General features: G+C 43.6%; 3 protein-coding genes across 8 annotated transcripts in view; 2 read left to right on the top strand and 1 right to left on the bottom strand.

Moving 5' to 3' along the window:
- The first annotated feature begins 856 nt into the window (after window positions 1-856).
- Window positions 857-2852, top strand: gtf3ab (general transcription factor IIIA, b). Its single transcript, XM_026179989.1, has 9 exons — window positions 857-1075; window positions 1188-1282; window positions 1383-1479; window positions 1554-1642; window positions 1721-1794; window positions 1868-1948; window positions 2029-2261; window positions 2485-2538; window positions 2632-2852. Exons 1-9 carry the CDS (start codon window positions 962-964, stop codon window positions 2758-2760), a joined length of 966 nt encoding a protein of 321 aa, XP_026035774.1. The 5' UTR covers window positions 857-961; the 3' UTR covers window positions 2761-2852.
- An 82-nt stretch (window positions 2853-2934) lies between these two features.
- On the bottom strand, window positions 2935-13890 carry lnx2a (ligand of numb-protein X 2a). 5 transcript variants are annotated; one of them, XM_026179985.1, is made up of 12 exons: window positions 13724-13890; window positions 12302-12740; window positions 10950-11511; window positions 8149-8384; window positions 7928-8065; window positions 7524-7723; window positions 6376-6789; window positions 6082-6255; window positions 5736-5913; window positions 5427-5652; window positions 4916-5110; window positions 2935-3729 (listed from the first exon to the last, which is right to left on the bottom strand). In XM_026179985.1, the coding sequence occupies exons 3-12, from the start codon at window positions 11351-11353 to the stop codon at window positions 3594-3596; spliced, it is 2301 nt and encodes a 766-aa protein (XP_026035770.1). In that variant the 5' UTR covers window positions 11354-11511; window positions 12302-12740; window positions 13724-13890; the 3' UTR covers window positions 2935-3593. The 5 variants fall into 5 exon arrangements, with proteins under 5 accessions (XP_026035770.1, XP_026035771.1, XP_026035769.1 ...); XM_026179986.1 differs by having other exon boundaries at window positions 12302-12687; XM_026179984.1 differs by lacking the exon at window positions 12302-12740.
- A 1053-nt stretch (window positions 13891-14943) lies between these two features.
- Window positions 14944-16265, top strand: part of si:ch211-140b10.6 (protein POLR1D) — a 6442-nt gene continuing 5120 nt past the window's right edge. Inside the window, exons 1-2 of one of the 2 annotated variants that reach the window (XM_026180026.1) lie at window positions 14944-15018; window positions 15568-15642. In XM_026180026.1, the coding sequence (XP_026035811.1) occupies window positions 15626-15642 (17 nt within the window). In that variant the 5' untranslated portion in view covers window positions 14944-15018; window positions 15568-15625. Of the gene's footprint in view, window positions 15118-15567; window positions 15643-16265 lie in introns of both variants that reach the window. The other variant, XM_026180025.1, reaches the window with a different exon arrangement.

Genomic DNA, 16265 nt, shown 5'->3' with positions numbered 1-16265 from the left:
TATTATTTTATAGTATTGTTCTGTTTATTTTTATCCTCCTGCAGCTAAACTAATTTCCCCTTGTGGGACAATAAAGAAATTGAATTGAATTTAGCAATACTGTATATATATATACATACATACATACACACACACACACGACTTAAGTTACATGTTTTTACAAATGCTAACACTTAAAACACCAAAATGAGAAATTCATATGTTAAAAATATTTTTAAAATTAAAGTGTGACTAATTTTATTGAATACATATGTATATACATATGTATATATATACATATGTATATATGTACATATATACATATATGTATATGTACATATACATATATACATGTGTATATGTATATATGTATATATATATATATATATATATATATATATTTGCACTAATGTCTTCTTTTCAAAGGTGATTTGATTTAGTTTCAGGTGTGCTGCTTACAAAGGAGCTCACTGAAGAAATATTTCAGACAACCATAAATCACACCAATCACAGAGCCTTATTGGAGGGTTGATAAGAGTAAGATTAGTGGAGTAAATTCAATGTGTGTGTGTGATTAATGGAGACAGGCAGTCGCCTCTCTCTGGGGCTGTGTGCCACACAGCAGATCAGCTGATAGAGAAACCTACTGCAAGGACTGCGGGTGACATTTTTAAAGCCTGTATCAATCATTGTAGAGGAAAGACTCTTGGACTTTTATAATGTTTGAGTATCATTGGGTCTAAATCATTTTCTTGCATCTTACATGCTAAATTAAGTAACCCGTAAATGTAGGTGAGTACAGAATGCTTAACATTTTATCATTTCTTTGAGGCACGACACCCCCTTTTGCCTCAATTGGTACATTCCAATCATATAAATTAAATACACGAGATGTGGTGGAAGTAGGTCACTCAGTGTCCTGCACCGACGAACAGAAAACAAAAGTTTACTCCTTGGCCACACCTGACATCTCTTATTTAAGATGGGGGAGAGGTTGCAAAGTCAAAAAACTTATGTTTGCTCATTTTTTGATTGTAAAGCTACATTCAGTAAACCGTGGAGGCTTGATGCTCACCTTTGCAAACACACAGGATTGGTAAGTGGCTCAGAAATGCTAGAAGCATGAAACAATAAATAGCTGATGTGAGAATTGAATGCGGCGGATTGAATGGCTGCTAAGTGCTCCCTGGCCTTATGTTAAATCTTAGAAACCATTCTCCTGTGAGAGCTGTGACAAGAGCTTCTGCACCCGCTACCAACTCACCAGACATGAGCTCAGTCACAGTGGGGAAAAGCCACACAAGTAAGCAAGCAGTTTGTGCCTAAATGTCAAGTCATTAGGTTAAAAAAACAAAACAAAAAGGACTTGATTGCTCTGAACAGTTACCTTCTTTGCTCTCCAGGTGTCTGGCTGATGGTTGCTCCGAGGCCTTTGTCAGGAACGCCAGCCTGAAGAACCACATGGCCCGAGTCCATCAGCAACAGGAAAAGAGATTTCAAGTATGGCTAGGCTTATTTTCTTTTAAGTTGTCCTGTGATTTCGTTATATTTGTTTAATTCTGCTGCTTTTTCAGTGTGATCATCAGGGCTGTGAAAAGGAATTTAACAAGAGGAACCAGCTGAAAGCTCATCAGTGTGAGCACCAAGAGAGTCTGCCTTTTCAGTGAGTGGCTGATGCAAGGACTTGTTTTTTTTCCATGTATTTGACCATTTCAAATTTAACCTCTTATTTCTTTTCAAGTTGTTCCTTGACTGGATGCACGAGAGAATTTCTCACTCTTAAAAAACTGAAGCATCATGAGAAAATACATGAAGGTAAGTTGGTACCAGAGCAGTGAATTTCTCTTAAAGCGTGTGCTCAAGTAAAACCTTCGTCTTTCTGCGGCAGGCTACCCTTGTGAGACTGAAGGGTGTCCTTTTCAGGGAAAAACTTGGTCAAATTATCTGAAGCACAGAAAAGAACACAAAGGTATAAATGAAACTCTAGGAAGCACTGATGCCATGTGACTCATGCCAGCTGTAAAACGCTAACTACTCCTCTGGTCTCAGACAAGGTGCTGTGTGGACAGTGCAACAAGCTGTTCAGCAACTTCTGGTTCTTGCGCCTGCATGAGCTTCGCGTCCACTCCGGGGAAAAGAGAATGTTTCCGTGCCCCAAAGAAGGTTGTGAGAAAAAGTTCACTCGCCGCTTCAACTTGGAGAGCCATGTTCTGGGAGACCATGAGGGGAAGAAGCCCTTCAGCTGTGCTGTTCCTGGCTGTAACAAGAGCTTTGCCATGAAGGTGAACCTGCACTTCAGTGTATAGAATAAAATGTATAACTTTCAAGCCAGTGTTGTCCAACAATGGTGATGACGTGGTTGACAAACTGAGATTTTTCTCAGACTACATTGTTTTCAGTGATGACCAACTTCCTGTAACCTTCATTATATATGGCAGGGCTTTTTTCTTTTTCTTCCCCAATCCAGAAACTAAATTATTTTCTCCTTGCTTTGCTGTTAATTAGGAAAGCCTGTGGCGACATGGAGTGGTGCATGACCCAGCAAAGAAAAAGCTTAAGGTACTATTGACCTTAAAATGGATTTGGGGTGATGGCTTTTCCCCACTTTGTCCTTGAATATGTTACAGCATTGGTTCTTTACTCCTCTTCCAGAAACTGCATCCTAAAAAGAATCTGCCCATGGCACAGCGGGCCGGACCGGCAGCTGCAGCCAATCAAGCGGAGGCCAACGAGCTTGCTGCAAAGCTACACAGCACAACTCTGGAGAATAACAGACCTTGAGGCTGCGTTAAGATCTGGATGTGTTCTTTAATGATGAAACATCACATTTCTGTTTTTGTTTGAATAAAAGCCTCATCAATGCACTTACTGCAGCAATGCTTCTATAGCTGTTGGTGTAATATGCCAAAATGGCTTTCAGCATTCGCTTACAAAGTAGAAAATGACACTGTAGAGTCATGAATCCTTTGCAGGAAGTGTTTATTAAACAAACAGCACACATTCAAACACATGTATAAAACTCCAGCTGCTATTGCAGCTGGTTTATCATGGTGATGAGGCCTAAGGGCAGTTGAGCCCCAAGGGTGCGGCAGGTTTCTAATAAGGCCTGAGGCTCATTCAGCTGGATACAGCACTGGTCTTGCAGAACATCTCGATTAAACTGATTAAGTGTCATTATCCTAGATCACAGCAGATTGCAGACTACTCCTCAAAAATATTTAATCTCTACCTGCATCGATGCATCCACCTGAATATAGCCCTGGATTCTACAACTGCCTGGTGAGGTGACTACAGCACAGATTGCCTGTTAACAGTTGCAGTACTATTCTCCCTGTGGGAGTGAAGACAACATGACCATATGATCACAGCAGTGTGTGTGAGAGTGCAGTCTGTCGCGTGACGTGGCACGATCTGGATCAGTTCCCACCTGGTCAGGACAGGTTTGGGTCCTGCTGGGTCTTCAGTAGTTCTGAATGCGTTTGGTCCTGGATTAAGCCCGATATGGAGCGATGTACAGTAGCACGTACCAGTTCACTTTGGCCAAGGTCGTTCCCAATATAGAACATTCTGGGTGGACTCTATGGAGTGCGCAGCCTGCTCATGATCTGGCCCAGCTATACCAGGCTGCCAGGCCAGGAGACTACAGTAAGCGCCACCCGGCTGCGCTGCTCTTTCAGCATGGGCACCAGGGCCGAGTGGCTCATTCCTGCTGTCGACAGGCCGTTGACTGCCACTATCATGTCACCACACCTGAGATGACAAAGAGAGACATGTTATCATAGGCTTAGAAACAGGACCTGATAGCTTTGGGCTCAAACAGCACTACATACATGAAGACGAGCCTTTTGAGATGACTGTGATCATCAGCGTATTAATTTGCAATTAAAATAATTGCAGGGTACAATTTGAACTCCAACATCTTTAATGGCACTTATGAATTTCCCACAATAAGCTGTGAAGCTGTATTTTAGTAACATGTAACCTTGTGTAACAGAGTGGCTAGGGGAGGTGTTTTTAATAGGTTTTAGAAAACAAAGCTCTGTGGCATACAGATTATACTTATTAGGATTATTTCATTGTTTGCTTTTTTTCTCCCAAAAAGACTTTTTGGCAAAAGGAAAAAAAATATCGCTACCTTTATTCTTCAATCACTGAGGAAAGATTAGCCTTTATTCTGAATATTTTTTTGTAGTACTGACACAAAAAGGGTACAGAGAAAGGAAGGAAAATACTCAGAGAGAAGACATATCTACTGTAACTTTTTAAAACCTACAATAGATGTTATTCGTTTTGATATATGGACAGATGAGCTACAGAACTGAATTATTTTATTGCTTGCTAGCTGCATTATGACAATAGATAAGACAGTTATGCCTCTAAATATTAGCATAAAAAATAAGCGCACACTACAAATGTGGGCCTTTTGAGCCTTTACAATTGTTAAATAAGTTCAGTCAGGACCACTACAATCAAAAGAATAGTTATTTCTGTAGTAATTTATATTTCACAGGGAGATCAGGTATGAAAACACTGATTAGGTCAGACACAATGTGAAAAGGAGGAGCCAGGGTGGTGATGGGTTGCAAAGTGGACAGCAGTTGTGCAACAACTTTGGGCAGGCTAAAGCAGCTTAAACAGTGCCCTATCTGAGATTTACCAATTGGATGAAAGGTATCAGATGAGCCACTGTCCAATTTAGGCTGGCACAGAGCTCAGCTGATCTGCCAGGATTACAGCAGAGCTTGAACTAACCCTTTGCTCTGTACTTGCTGAAGCCTCAAAAGCCTCAAGCAGACAGCCTGGATTATAATGATCATTATACACATATTTCTTCTTAAAGCCTGAAGTAAAAATCACACAAAGTTATTTATTTATTCCCCTCCCCCCTGTTTTTGTAAGCCACAGATTATCATATAAAGCACAACTGATCACTCACTTGAGGCGGCCGTCATAGTATGCGGGTGTGCCGAGGACGATGGTCTTGATAAAGAACGCCTGGTTGCCATGGCTTTCCTCATATCCCCCGACGATGCTAAATCCCCAGCTGCCAGGATGGCTCCTGCGCAGAACAATCTCATGGCTACTGTGCAGGTAGCTGCAAGGAGAGGGTGGAGAGCAGAGTGAAGGAGGGCTGGACAGACAGATGGACAGACAGATAGATTGATTATGATCCCACGAACAGATTCAGGACGCTCATGTTGATATTTTTAATACATAGTAAAAAATGGGAAAATGTGACAAATAACCAACCAATCAGCACAAAGCCCACAAATCAGAAAGTTAATATATAATTAGTTAAGATAAAAACAAGAAAAACATGACATTTAATGAAGATACAAGCTTTTCTTTCTTGTATAATGTCCTGTTTGAAGCTGCTGACAACACCACCATATCACAAAACACAATCACACATCCAGAACTATATTGTATTTCCTCTGTGTGCTCACCTGGGCAGGCCCAGCCACATGACCCACGAGGGGGACCAGTTGGCATCAAAGTCACTGTCGTGAGTGTGAGGCAGCAGCTCATCATGGTCCTGCTCTTCCACCATGCTGACCTCGAGCACTCGCAGCTGGACCGAGGGCGACGCAGCGCTGGCCTTCAAGGTGCCCACGGCCTCACTGTGGCTCAGGTAGGTCAAATCCTGCCCGTTGATGCTCAGCAGCACATCACCTGAGAGAGGAAGCGAGAAGATGCAGTGGTTTTCTGATGTGATGTTTGGGTTGTGGCTCAATCGGTCCAGAGGAAGCGTTCACCTCTTTTGATTCGCCCATCCCTCGACAAGCAGCCGTGCGGTTGGACGCTCGTCACAAAGATCGGCAGCTCCCCGCTCTTGCTGCCCCGCCCTCCTGCAACAGTCATGCCCAGAGACTCGTGTGGTTCCTTCTTCACAGTGATGTGTTTCTCCTTACAGGTCACACACTGGGACAGGTCCTGGGAGCAATCGAAACACAGGCTTGATTTCAATACGGCAAAAAAAAAAGAAAAAAGTATATTCTTTTTATTGTATTACTTTTAAACCTCAGTTTAGATTTTGATCTCATAAAATCTAATTTTATAACGAAGTAAAGGTGAAACAAAAAGGGCAAGTCATGTCCTCACTCTGTGGGTGCTGGTGCGGGACAGGTGTATGGCCACAGGACTCGGGGTAGAGCTGTGGTTAGGCAGGAAGTGATCAAGGCAGTAAAGGTCTCTGGTGGAGCTTGATTTTGGCGGCGGCGGTGGAGTTGGTTTGCTGGGTCGGCCAATCAGCAGGTGGACTCGTTCTCCACTGGCCTGAAAGGGCAGAATCTGTGCTTTAGAGACAAATCTGAAGTAGCAAAATTATTTTTCAGCCCCTGTCTGTAAAACCAAAAGGGAAATCCAGGATCGTAGACCCAAATGAACAAACTGCACCTGTATGATCTGAGCAGCTTGCTCTGGGGTGCCGTGTCGCAAGTCCTGTTCATTGACTGCCAGCACGCGGTCGTTACTCCGCAGTCTGCCATCCTTGGCAGCCAGACCTCCCTCCAGGAGATCTAACACAAACACCCCTGACTCATCCGTTCGCCGTACCAGCTTGATTCCAAGCTGCTCTGTGGAGTCTCGCTTATGCAGGGTGATTCTCAGAGTGGCTGGGCTGGGTGGGGTGACTTCGGGAGTGGAGCAGGGGGCATGGGGGACTGCTGGGGTGGAGGAGGAAGAGGAGGGAGGTGCCCGGGAGGCACAGCGACGCTCCCGGAGTACAGTCAGCTGCAGGGTGGTGCAGGGGCGGGCCAGGGTGGAGCGAGCAAAACTGTGTGGCACGTTACTGATGTCCACATTGTTCACCTTGGAGTGGAGAGGAATGGAAAATAAAAACTAGATGAGCAAGCTAGCTTTGAAACATGACCAGATTCTTAGCTATCTGACGCATTTAAGTCGCACACTCATTTTCTTTTAGCTCTGTTTTGGTCAACACCAAAAACAACTGAGAAAGAAATACAGCATTTATAGCTTCCCCTGTCTGAAAGGTAACTGTCTGCTCTCGAGCTTTCTCAGGGAAATGGACTGTAAATAGAACCGTGAAACCACAACAGTGTGCCAAAGGGTGCTAACATCTACAGATCTTGAATATTAGTGAACTGCTCACTAAGGGTGATCCCTTTCAACTACAAGTACTCATCTGATTACCATTAACAGAAGACTATTGATTAGAGGAGCTTTTAATAGTAGACCAAAAATAGAAAGTTGACTAAGACGAAAGTAAATGTGGTGCTGAGAGAAAACAACTGGCTAATTTCTAAGTGAAGCTCTAAACTATCCAAAAATATATACATAGATCTTTTTCCCCAAAACACAATGTCGAAACTGATAGTCAGGATAATTTAGAAATGTTGCAGTCACACAGCATATCCAGAACAATGTGCCCTACTCCACTGTTTACAATATTCTCAGCGCTGCACTATCTGCAGCACATCTCCCACAGACTCCTAATAAAATGTTTATTAAGCTCTTGTCTTCAACAAATCTTCCAAACACTCTCTGAAAACACTGAAAATTTACACCTGAAACTGATCTCTCACCTGGAGTATCTGATCCCCGGCCAGCAGCCTCCCGTCCCTTGCAATGACCCCGTCTCGGTAAACTTCCTGAATCACGATGTTGATGAGAGGCGTCTCATTTCCACCAACAATGCTGATTCCCAGCTCTACATATGGGTTTGCACGGTGGACCTCTATGGCAGTTATCTCTCCTTCAGGAAGGGAGGGGAGCTTCACACAGCCTAGAGGAGACACCAGTGACATTATCAAAAAAAAGCTTCACTTAAGAAAGTAATTTCCACATCTTTCCAACCTTTAGTACAAAGCTGACTGGATGTGATTATCCATTTTTTGTATAAGACTACAGCTCGCAAGGAAGTAAGGTATTTCATTATCCAAGGTCCCTTTGAGAAGATCCTCAGTGAAAGGAACAGATGATGTCATACCCTCCTCAGCAGACAGAGGCGGGGATTCAGGGCAGTCCCAGCCAGAGGAGGTGGAGCTAACGGAGCGCAGGAGATGGATACAGGGATTACTGAGGGGCCGCTTCACCCTGGGGACCACACACTCCAACCCTACTACACCTACAGGCAGAAGGACACGAAGAGATGGATGACAGCTATATTATTAACTTTACTGACAATCCAAGGCCGATAGATCAACTTACTGTCTTCTTCGGTGCTTTCCTCAAAGGCTGGGTTGTCAAGGCCGGCATCATCTGTCCACACAGGCCCATTACCGCAGCTGTTATTGGGTCCAGAGGGCGGTGACGGCGTGCGGTCCCTCAGGTCTGTCTGTGGTGTATGCGGTGACCTGGGAGGGCTGGTCACCATTGCTCGCTCATCCCCGCTCTCGCATCGTGGACCGTCCCCATTTGTCTGCTGACTCTGCATCCCTGGACACCTTTCATCAAGCAACAGGTGTCAGCGTATCACCCCATCCGACATGTAAAGAAAACCAAGCTCAGTTAATTTGATGCGGTGCTCGCTCACAAGCGAAGAAAACTTGAGAGATTTGTTTTCTTACACTGCTGAAGTTTACAATGACTTTAGTTAACAGGTTCTTTCTAAAATTCCAAAATTAAATCAGTGAAGCACAAGTGAAGCTCCAGAAACATGCTGACACTTTGAATAGTGCAATAGTGAGGGTTTTTTTTAACCCTAACTACTATGCAAATTCATATTTAAGGTTTTTGATTTTAAAAATTTGTTAGAAGGTTGAATAAACACTAAAAATTTAAATTTTCTGGCGATTTTGTCCTGGTTCAGGCTTTACAAGGATAAAATCCCAGGAAAGAGAAGCAAAAAAAGAAAAAGTCTGTTTTTGTGGTTGTGATTTTCAGTTGTAAATTAGCCTTGACCCTTCAAACTGGCTTGAATTAATAACATCATCTAATTTTTCAAGCAACATGAAGATCTTAAAGCTCTGGGAAGAATGGGAATTCTATGCTAGGAAGCACTTCAAAGCCATAAAACAGCGAAAAAAGACGTCTTTCCCAAATTCCCAAAGGCAAAGGCTAGCAAGTACTCACATCTGAGAAGCTGAAAACAGAGAAAACTGCTGATTTGTTGTATGAATAGCTCTGAGATCACATAATGAGCTACAAGTTAATTATAAAATGTTTCCTTAAAAAAGAAACACAGGACGACGTGTCCCTTCTTCGCCTACAAAAATAGAAACACTTCACTTAGAAACAATTTAAAAATAAACGCACAACGACTCCCTCAAAGGGTCAGTATGGTGTCAGCCTTAATTTCCTTTATTACTGTAAGTGGTAGCTTAGAGGTGACAGGTGTTTAATCCCTTGTGACACAGAGTAATTTTGTTTTCTTTAATGAATTTCCTTCCTTGTCTAATCTTTCGTTTTTGCAAAGAACAAATAATTTTGACAGGAAAACTGGTAAATGCTAAAAACAAAGACTTCTGCTCACATAGATGTAGTCATTTGGTTCCTTTGTTTTTTTTCCCAGGGACAGTGAAAGTTCATTCCTCACACGTACACGGGCAACAAAATGAAGCAGCCCACCGTAATCATCGTGGAACACCGTGTCCTCCTCTTTGAATCTAATGTCTGATCCCTAATCTTCAACAAAAACAATGTTGACTTTTAAAGTCACACAAACACAACGGCAGGCTGTTGGCTGCTATCTTAAACCGAAGTCTGCAGGGGAGCGGTGAGTTCGCATGAGGCCGAGATTTAAGCTTTGCTAAAGAATGTCGCGTTAGTCCTCGTGGTGACCTTGTGTGATCTGTTAGACCATCTTTCCTTATCTTGTCAACACAACCTTACGCGTGTATTCTTTCCTGAGGTAAGACCGGGATGCAGATACTTTTAAGAATAAATGTTTAAAGGGGATACACTCAAGAGATTTTTCCCTTACAGCCTCACTAGAAGACGACAACTGGTGTTGTTACGCAACATTTGACCATTTACCGTTATCTTGTTGACTTTCGGCTTCACCGGCTGGCACTTTGCTACACAGCGTTTCTTTAAAAGGGATTCTTTTATAGAAAAACAGCTGACTCAGAAAAGCTTTTAAAGGACTGTAAGTGATAGTCTGTTACCCTGATCTTGTTAAGGAAAATCTCCTCAACTTAATCGAGGTGTTAGGAGGACAGTGAAAAACCAGTCAACAAACCAACGTCAAAATTCAACTAGAAAGGAGTCTGCTTAAAGATCAAGAGCACTGGTTTTAATGCCTTAACCAGGCACAAACACATCATCACATACTGCACGAATTACATCCTTGAAGCAGCAATGACAGCCTGACACCGATGCATGCACACGTAATCGTGCACTTCAGTGCAAGACATGGCAACAGAGGAAGCAGGACAGAGAGAGTAAGAGGCAAAGCAAACCGAGATACAGACTGAAATAACAAAAACAGTGGAAACCAGCGAGTAAATAATGTCTTTTTGTCATTCTGAGTCACGCTGACCTCACACCCCACTGCGTTCGACTCACCACAGGCCGGGGTTGCCCTTGGCTGTCTCACAGAAGAAGTGGTTGAAAAGATCTCTGGTGTTGAAGTTGCTCAGCATGGTTGCAGAATGAGAACACGAAGGCTCCTGGTCAGCCAACCCATGACTGTCGAAAGGGAATCACTAATCCCCCGTCACATGACCTACAGCCCAATAATCCCTGCAGGGTCTCACAGCACCTGGTCCAAACGGGCCAAAAGCCAAAGCGTGTGCACGGGATGGGGGAGACCTTTAAGGTTAAGAATGGTGGGTAAGTCTATGTGATGCGGACTCTGATTTGTGATATCTCCACTGGTTCAGCTGAAAAACAAGCCAATCACAAGGACGGATTGGCCCTGAATGCTGCTTGTGGTTATTACTAAAGGATGTTCAACCGATCGCCTGGTGGCTTTGTTAGCTGAGAAGCTAAGCTCATGAAATCCTGACTGCATGCACGGTGTCATAATGATCTCATGCATTCATCTGTCTGCATAAAAGCTTTATTACCTGTGTTTAAGGTGCGCCTCCAGGTCACAGCGAGGCATGCTGAGGGAGCAGACAGGGGTCAAAGGGCAGGACACAGACAGCTTGTCCAGCAGCTTGTGCACCAGGATGCTGGACCTGCGGCATGCCTGCAGCTGCAGCCGGGTCCTGTCCAGAGGGCAGAAGTCCCTCTCCTGGAGGAAGCTACGCAGGCAGCGGGCGCAGAAGGTGTGTCCGCATGGCGTATCGAGAGGCTGCACCAGCGGTTGCAGGCAGATGTGGCACACCAGATCGTCGTCCACTTCCAGACGGTAGTTGTAAAGGTGGTTTTCCCAGCTGCGGTGGATCTGGCCACACTCGGGACACAGAGCCTCCAGAGCTGGCTCCACGGACCCAGCCAGACCCACCTCGGAGCCCGGGCTGCCCATGTCTTCTCCTTCAACGCAATTCAGCTTTGGCACGACTGAGTCCAGCTGGGATGCAGAGCGGTTGGGAAGGGGCGCACACACTCCTATCCCATAAGCTTCAGAGGCTGAACAGGTGGCGGAGAGGACAAATGCCCCCCAGTGGCTGATGGCACATCACCCTGTGGGTCAGAGGCCAAAACAAGAGAGTTAAACAGCTGTTTCAGAAAAAAAAACAAGACAACAAGTGTTGGGCATTTATTCATGTGGCAAATACTTTGTGCACGTGTGCCCACGTGTTTGCATGAGACTGAGGATGACACCGCGTGTGTGTGTGTGTGCACGTTTATGTCACTGCTGAGATTATGTATTGCTGCTTCTGTCCACTAATCTGGCAGTATAATCTCTCTTTTGCTCTCGCCTGCTCCAATCTTCCAATTCCACAGAGAGGGAATTATCTGGGATTGAGGCAGAAAGAGGGCACAGATCAGAGAAAGTGAGCTTGGGAAAGCAACAGAAAAGGAAAGTGGTGCCGACAAGATACGGAAGGGAGTGTAGACAGGTGGAAGAAGAAAAAGAAGAAGAGATCAATGGGATGTGAAAACAGGTACAAGGGAAGAATAAGAATATGGAATGGAAGAGAGGATGAAAGGAAGGGGGGCGAAGCCAAGGAAAACGCTTGATATTTTTGGTTCAGGCTGGGTACAGTAGATGAACTCAGTCTCCTCTACAACGGAAAAAGAACACGCCCAAAGCAAAGTCTTGAAATATAGCACTCCAGCGAGCAGAGCGTGTCCCCAGAGCTAATGCACCACAGTGTGCGCTGATCATTTCCACAGCGCTTCACATCCAAAGCCCCTCAGACCCCCTCGGCCCTTCTATTAGCCCAGCCTCCAAGGGGCCAGATGCTATCAGCCGACAGCAGAGGGCGTGCCTCTACGCTCAGCGGGCCAGCCAAGATACAGTGACTACCTGCCTCTGTTCCAGCGAGGGTCTGCTCCTGTCTCCATGACGACCTGGATCCCGTTCTGCTCAGTGGGGCTTGACATTCAGAGTGTAGCCAGAGAAGGATGCAGAGGAGCCACACAACAGATGCACTCCTCTCAGCAGGATGCTCTGCTCCTCCTCGGTACAGCCTGAAAGCTTGTCAGACAGCGCAGACGATGATGATGAGAGTCCCCTTGAGTCGTTTTTTTTCTGCTCTTTTCATCTCGTCTGGGTCTTTTTTTTTTTCCTTGTGACAACCTGTCCCTCCTGTCTCCTTGGCCACCCCACCGGTAGTTACTTATTTCAGCCTCCTTTAAGTACGTGCTCCTCTTGTCTGCGTGTGACTGGCTGCTTCTGTCTCTATCCCGCAGCTGGACATGAATTAATCATGAGGACACAAGGCTTCTCTGTTTCTATAACAAAGCTGTGACATCACCACATCACACACACAAACAAACACACATATAAACACACATATACGCGTAGACATGCGAGCGTAAGTCTACACAACCAAAAGCAAACACGCATGTCGAGCACAAGGGCGTTTTTAGGTACCTGTGAATGGTCTTTATCAATAAGTAAAGTCTTCGTGTTTTCACTGTGACGGCACTTCAGAGCAGTGAAAAGCACTTAAATGTGTTTTAAACAGAGCTGTTGCAATGGATTCCTTTATACAAGCAATATGAAGACTGGCAAATGCTTGTAGAATATCTCTTTTAATCCCACCACACAGTGTGTGTGTACATGTGTGTATGAGAGTCCAAGGCCGGGCTGTTATTGTCATTGCACTGCTTTCCATTTCAGTAAATAACACTCTTGTCTCTCTGGTTATTGTTCGAAATGACAATCTAATCTTACAGGACACGACAGTCCAGTGTGCAGGAATTACATTTTCAAAGAAGATGAAATGATGTTTTAGGCCACAGATTTAAAATCTCAGGTCCTCTCGGCTTAGCCTACATTTTCATAAAACCCCATCTCTCTTATCTTAAAAAAAAGGCTCTGGTAGCCACTTGCAGGAACAGGCCTGCTGCTGCTGCTGTTCTGCAAGGTCTGTTGCAATAGGCTGCCTTTTTTTCTTAAACCACCCCCCTCCACACCACCCAGACACACAAAGATAACAAAAAAATGACACTGATTTAATTTACATGTACAATAATTTTTTTCTGGCATAGACCTGATCTACCTTGGGAGCGCTCCCACTGCAGTGTCATGATCAAATACGCAAGCCCGACACACTTACATATATCAGAATTTTTTTCTAATCATTGCCCCCCATCTGTCTGACTCCATCCCACCCTCCCCACAAGCGGAAAAACCTGGGACCGATGAGGCGACAGCAGCATAGAAAGCAAAGCCAGCCACACACTGACACCGCTCGCGCAGGCAGATGTGATGTGACGTTACCTTTTCCGGCGGCTCCTCCGCGCCGTGCACTCCGGCCCCAAAAAGGGGGGTGATTATTAGCCGCGGGACCTCAATCACGCATCCACCGCAACGGACCGTTCCGCAAAACCCGCACGAAAACGCCCCCGTGCCTTTGGCAGCGCTGACCCCGCCCACTGCTGTCCGTCAAAACCGAGTGGGCGGGGCATACGGTTGTCAATCCAGAGGAGAGCTAGGGGTTGGCTTTAAGACCGCCTTTTCGTAAATACATAATTAAAAAACAAATAGACAAATAAATAAATAAGAAAACAAAATGTGTTTAAATATATTTGTGTATAAAAGAAATTCTAATAAGTCAGCAAACACATCAAAATAAATAGATAACTGTATACATTTGTAACGCAGACAAACATAGGTAAATCGATACACGAATAAACACATATAACTATATATATATATAACTAATACATATATATATATATATATATATATATATATATATATATATATATATATATATATATATATATATATGCAAGATTTATAAGTAACTACATATACATAAATAAATAAATAAATAAATAAATAAATACATGGAACAAACATAAAAACGTAAATAAATAAAAGTATTCATACTGTAAGTTATTCTTTTTGAAGATTACTGGTTACATTGTAGACTACTGTTATAAAGGCTTAAAGGGGGCGTGAGATTAAAACTTATTAACATGACTTAGTTTTATTTTAAATAATAAGTGAAACTTAATATTACAGCTTTCAGTTTTGGATAAATGCCGCTTTTAAAGATGACAGTGTCTCCCTTTCTCAACAAGTTTTGAGAGATGTTAATAGTTAATTAGCACAAAAAAAAAACCTTTCCCATGACGTATAACATTCACCAAGCAGTGCAATGAAATAAAGAAACCTCACCAGAATTTAGGTCGGTTGATGGTCAGAAATAATGACGACAAAAACACTGCCAACTTCTTAAGTTAAGCTAATATTTTTGATGCACACAGCAGCTTTATACCAGTTTACCGTAAAATGGGGAATTAAAAATAACCACTACGGCATCGCTTTCGTTTTCCTAAACGGGTACATTTTGTTAACTGTGTGATAAAATGAGCCCATACTGAAATATCATGATTTCTTTTTTTTTTATTATAACGATTTAGTCGGTTACTGACCAAGAAAGTTATTTGGGAGATGGTAGAAAACATAAAAAGAGAAACGGGTGGAAGGTGAAGCTAAAAATGATCGGGCATTATTCAGGGCACCAAAAATCATCGGGGTCCTCGGTTGGAGGACCTCGCGAGGAGGTAAACAAGCGATGTTGGGTTAATTAACGACCATCCATCGATTTTACCGCAATTAAGTTTGCGTGTGATCGCGATGGCAGAAGATAATGAGCTGGAAAAGTATGTAGCGTGTTAATATTTGTCCTCACTTGGTATTTGCGCACTGGTGAACGCAGGTTTCCTCTAAATCTGTAACAACGCTCCGTCGGTAAAAAAAAAAAGATGCTCATTTATTGTGTTGTTAGACGAGCTTGTGATTGTATGGAAAGCATGCCTTCGTGGTGGCACACACCATGAGCTCCCTGTCCTGTATAAAAGTAGATCAGCGGGTCTCCTCTGCTGGGATTGTGCCGATTCAGCAGCTCGTGTCAAACCAGGACACTGTTCCCCTTTTGCTCCTGATGATTCACTTTCTCTTCCGCATCACTCCGTTTTCTCTCACTTAATTAGATTATTCTCCCCTTGGCTCCCCCTTGAGGATTTGCGCCATCTTTGTCCTCGGCTTCTCATTTTCCCTCCCCTTCACGTGAACAGTGTTTGACGTTTTTTCCTCTTTATTTATCCATCTAGGCGTGCAGTGGAGGAGCTCCTCAGGGAGACTGACAGAGCCCGCGTGAGAGCAGAGACCATGGGCCCTGCAGGATGGTGAGCACAGTGTCTGACATGCCATCTGTCTGACTCTTACTTATCTGCTTTAGTAAGAAAGCTTGGTAGTTGAGCCTCACATAATGTGTGCATTGCACTTGAACTAATGAAAATGGCTGCAGTAGTGTGCGATACTGCAGATTTTTGGTATCGATCTGATACCAGGTACATAGACGGCGAGTATTGCCGATACCAATACCTAGGGCTGCACGATTTTTTGGCTTAGAATTGAGATCACGATTCTCTCACGATTTTCTTTTCCAGTATAAATATTTATTGTATACAGTATAAATTCCAGTATAATTCCAGTATAATAATTCCAGTATACAGTATAAATTCCAGTATAAATATTTCCAGTATAAATATTTATTGCACTTATTAACTGCACATCAACTTCGTAACAGTTGAGACTGAACATAAAAACAATAAATAAACATAAAACCAACTAATGTCTCACGTTTTGTTGTTGCCGCAAAATGTTGTACTGCTTGAAATTCCGTCTCCACCGTTGCTCGACACTGCGTGTATAGAGCAGGTAGTGCAACAATAGAAAAATAGTTGCGGGACGGCACTGTGTAGCGTTTGTCTACGGCGTTGATCACTTTCCTAAATCCCTCGTTTTG

The sequence above is a fragment of the Astatotilapia calliptera genome, chromosome 9 (assembly GCF_900246225.1).
Source record: "Astatotilapia calliptera chromosome 9, fAstCal1.2, whole genome shotgun sequence".
NCBI lineage: Eukaryota > Metazoa > Chordata > Actinopteri > Cichliformes > Cichlidae > Astatotilapia > Astatotilapia calliptera.
Note: the sequence above shows the minus strand (reverse complement) of the source record. Positions and strands in the feature narration are given on the sequence as shown.

Excerpts from the sequence above, each read along its gene's own strand:
- gtf3ab (XM_026179989.1), top strand. The coding sequence starts at position 962 with ATGGGGGAGAGGTTGCAAAGTCAAAAAACTTATGTTTGCTCATTTTTT. Across the intron at positions 1,283-1,382 it reads AGTGGGGAAAAGCCACACAA|GTGTCTGGCTGATGGTTGCT; the intron begins GTAAGCAAGCAG and ends TTTGCTCTCCAG. Across the intron at positions 2,539-2,631 it reads CAGCAAAGAAAAAGCTTAAG|AAACTGCATCCTAAAAAGAA; the intron begins GTACTATTGACC and ends CTCCTCTTCCAG.
- lnx2a (XM_026179985.1), bottom strand. The coding sequence starts at position 11,353 with ATGGGCAGCCCGGGCTCCGAGGTGGGTCTGGCTGGGTCCGTGGAGCCA. Across the intron at positions 5,653-5,735 it reads GGATGGGCGAATCAAAAGAG|GTGATGTGCTGCTGAGCATC; the intron begins GTGAACGCTTCC and ends TTCCTCTCTCAG. Across the intron at positions 5,111-5,426 it reads ATGTGGCTGGGCCTGCCCAG|CCCTCCTTCACTCTGCTCTC; the intron begins GTGAGCACACAG and ends CTGTCTGTCCAG.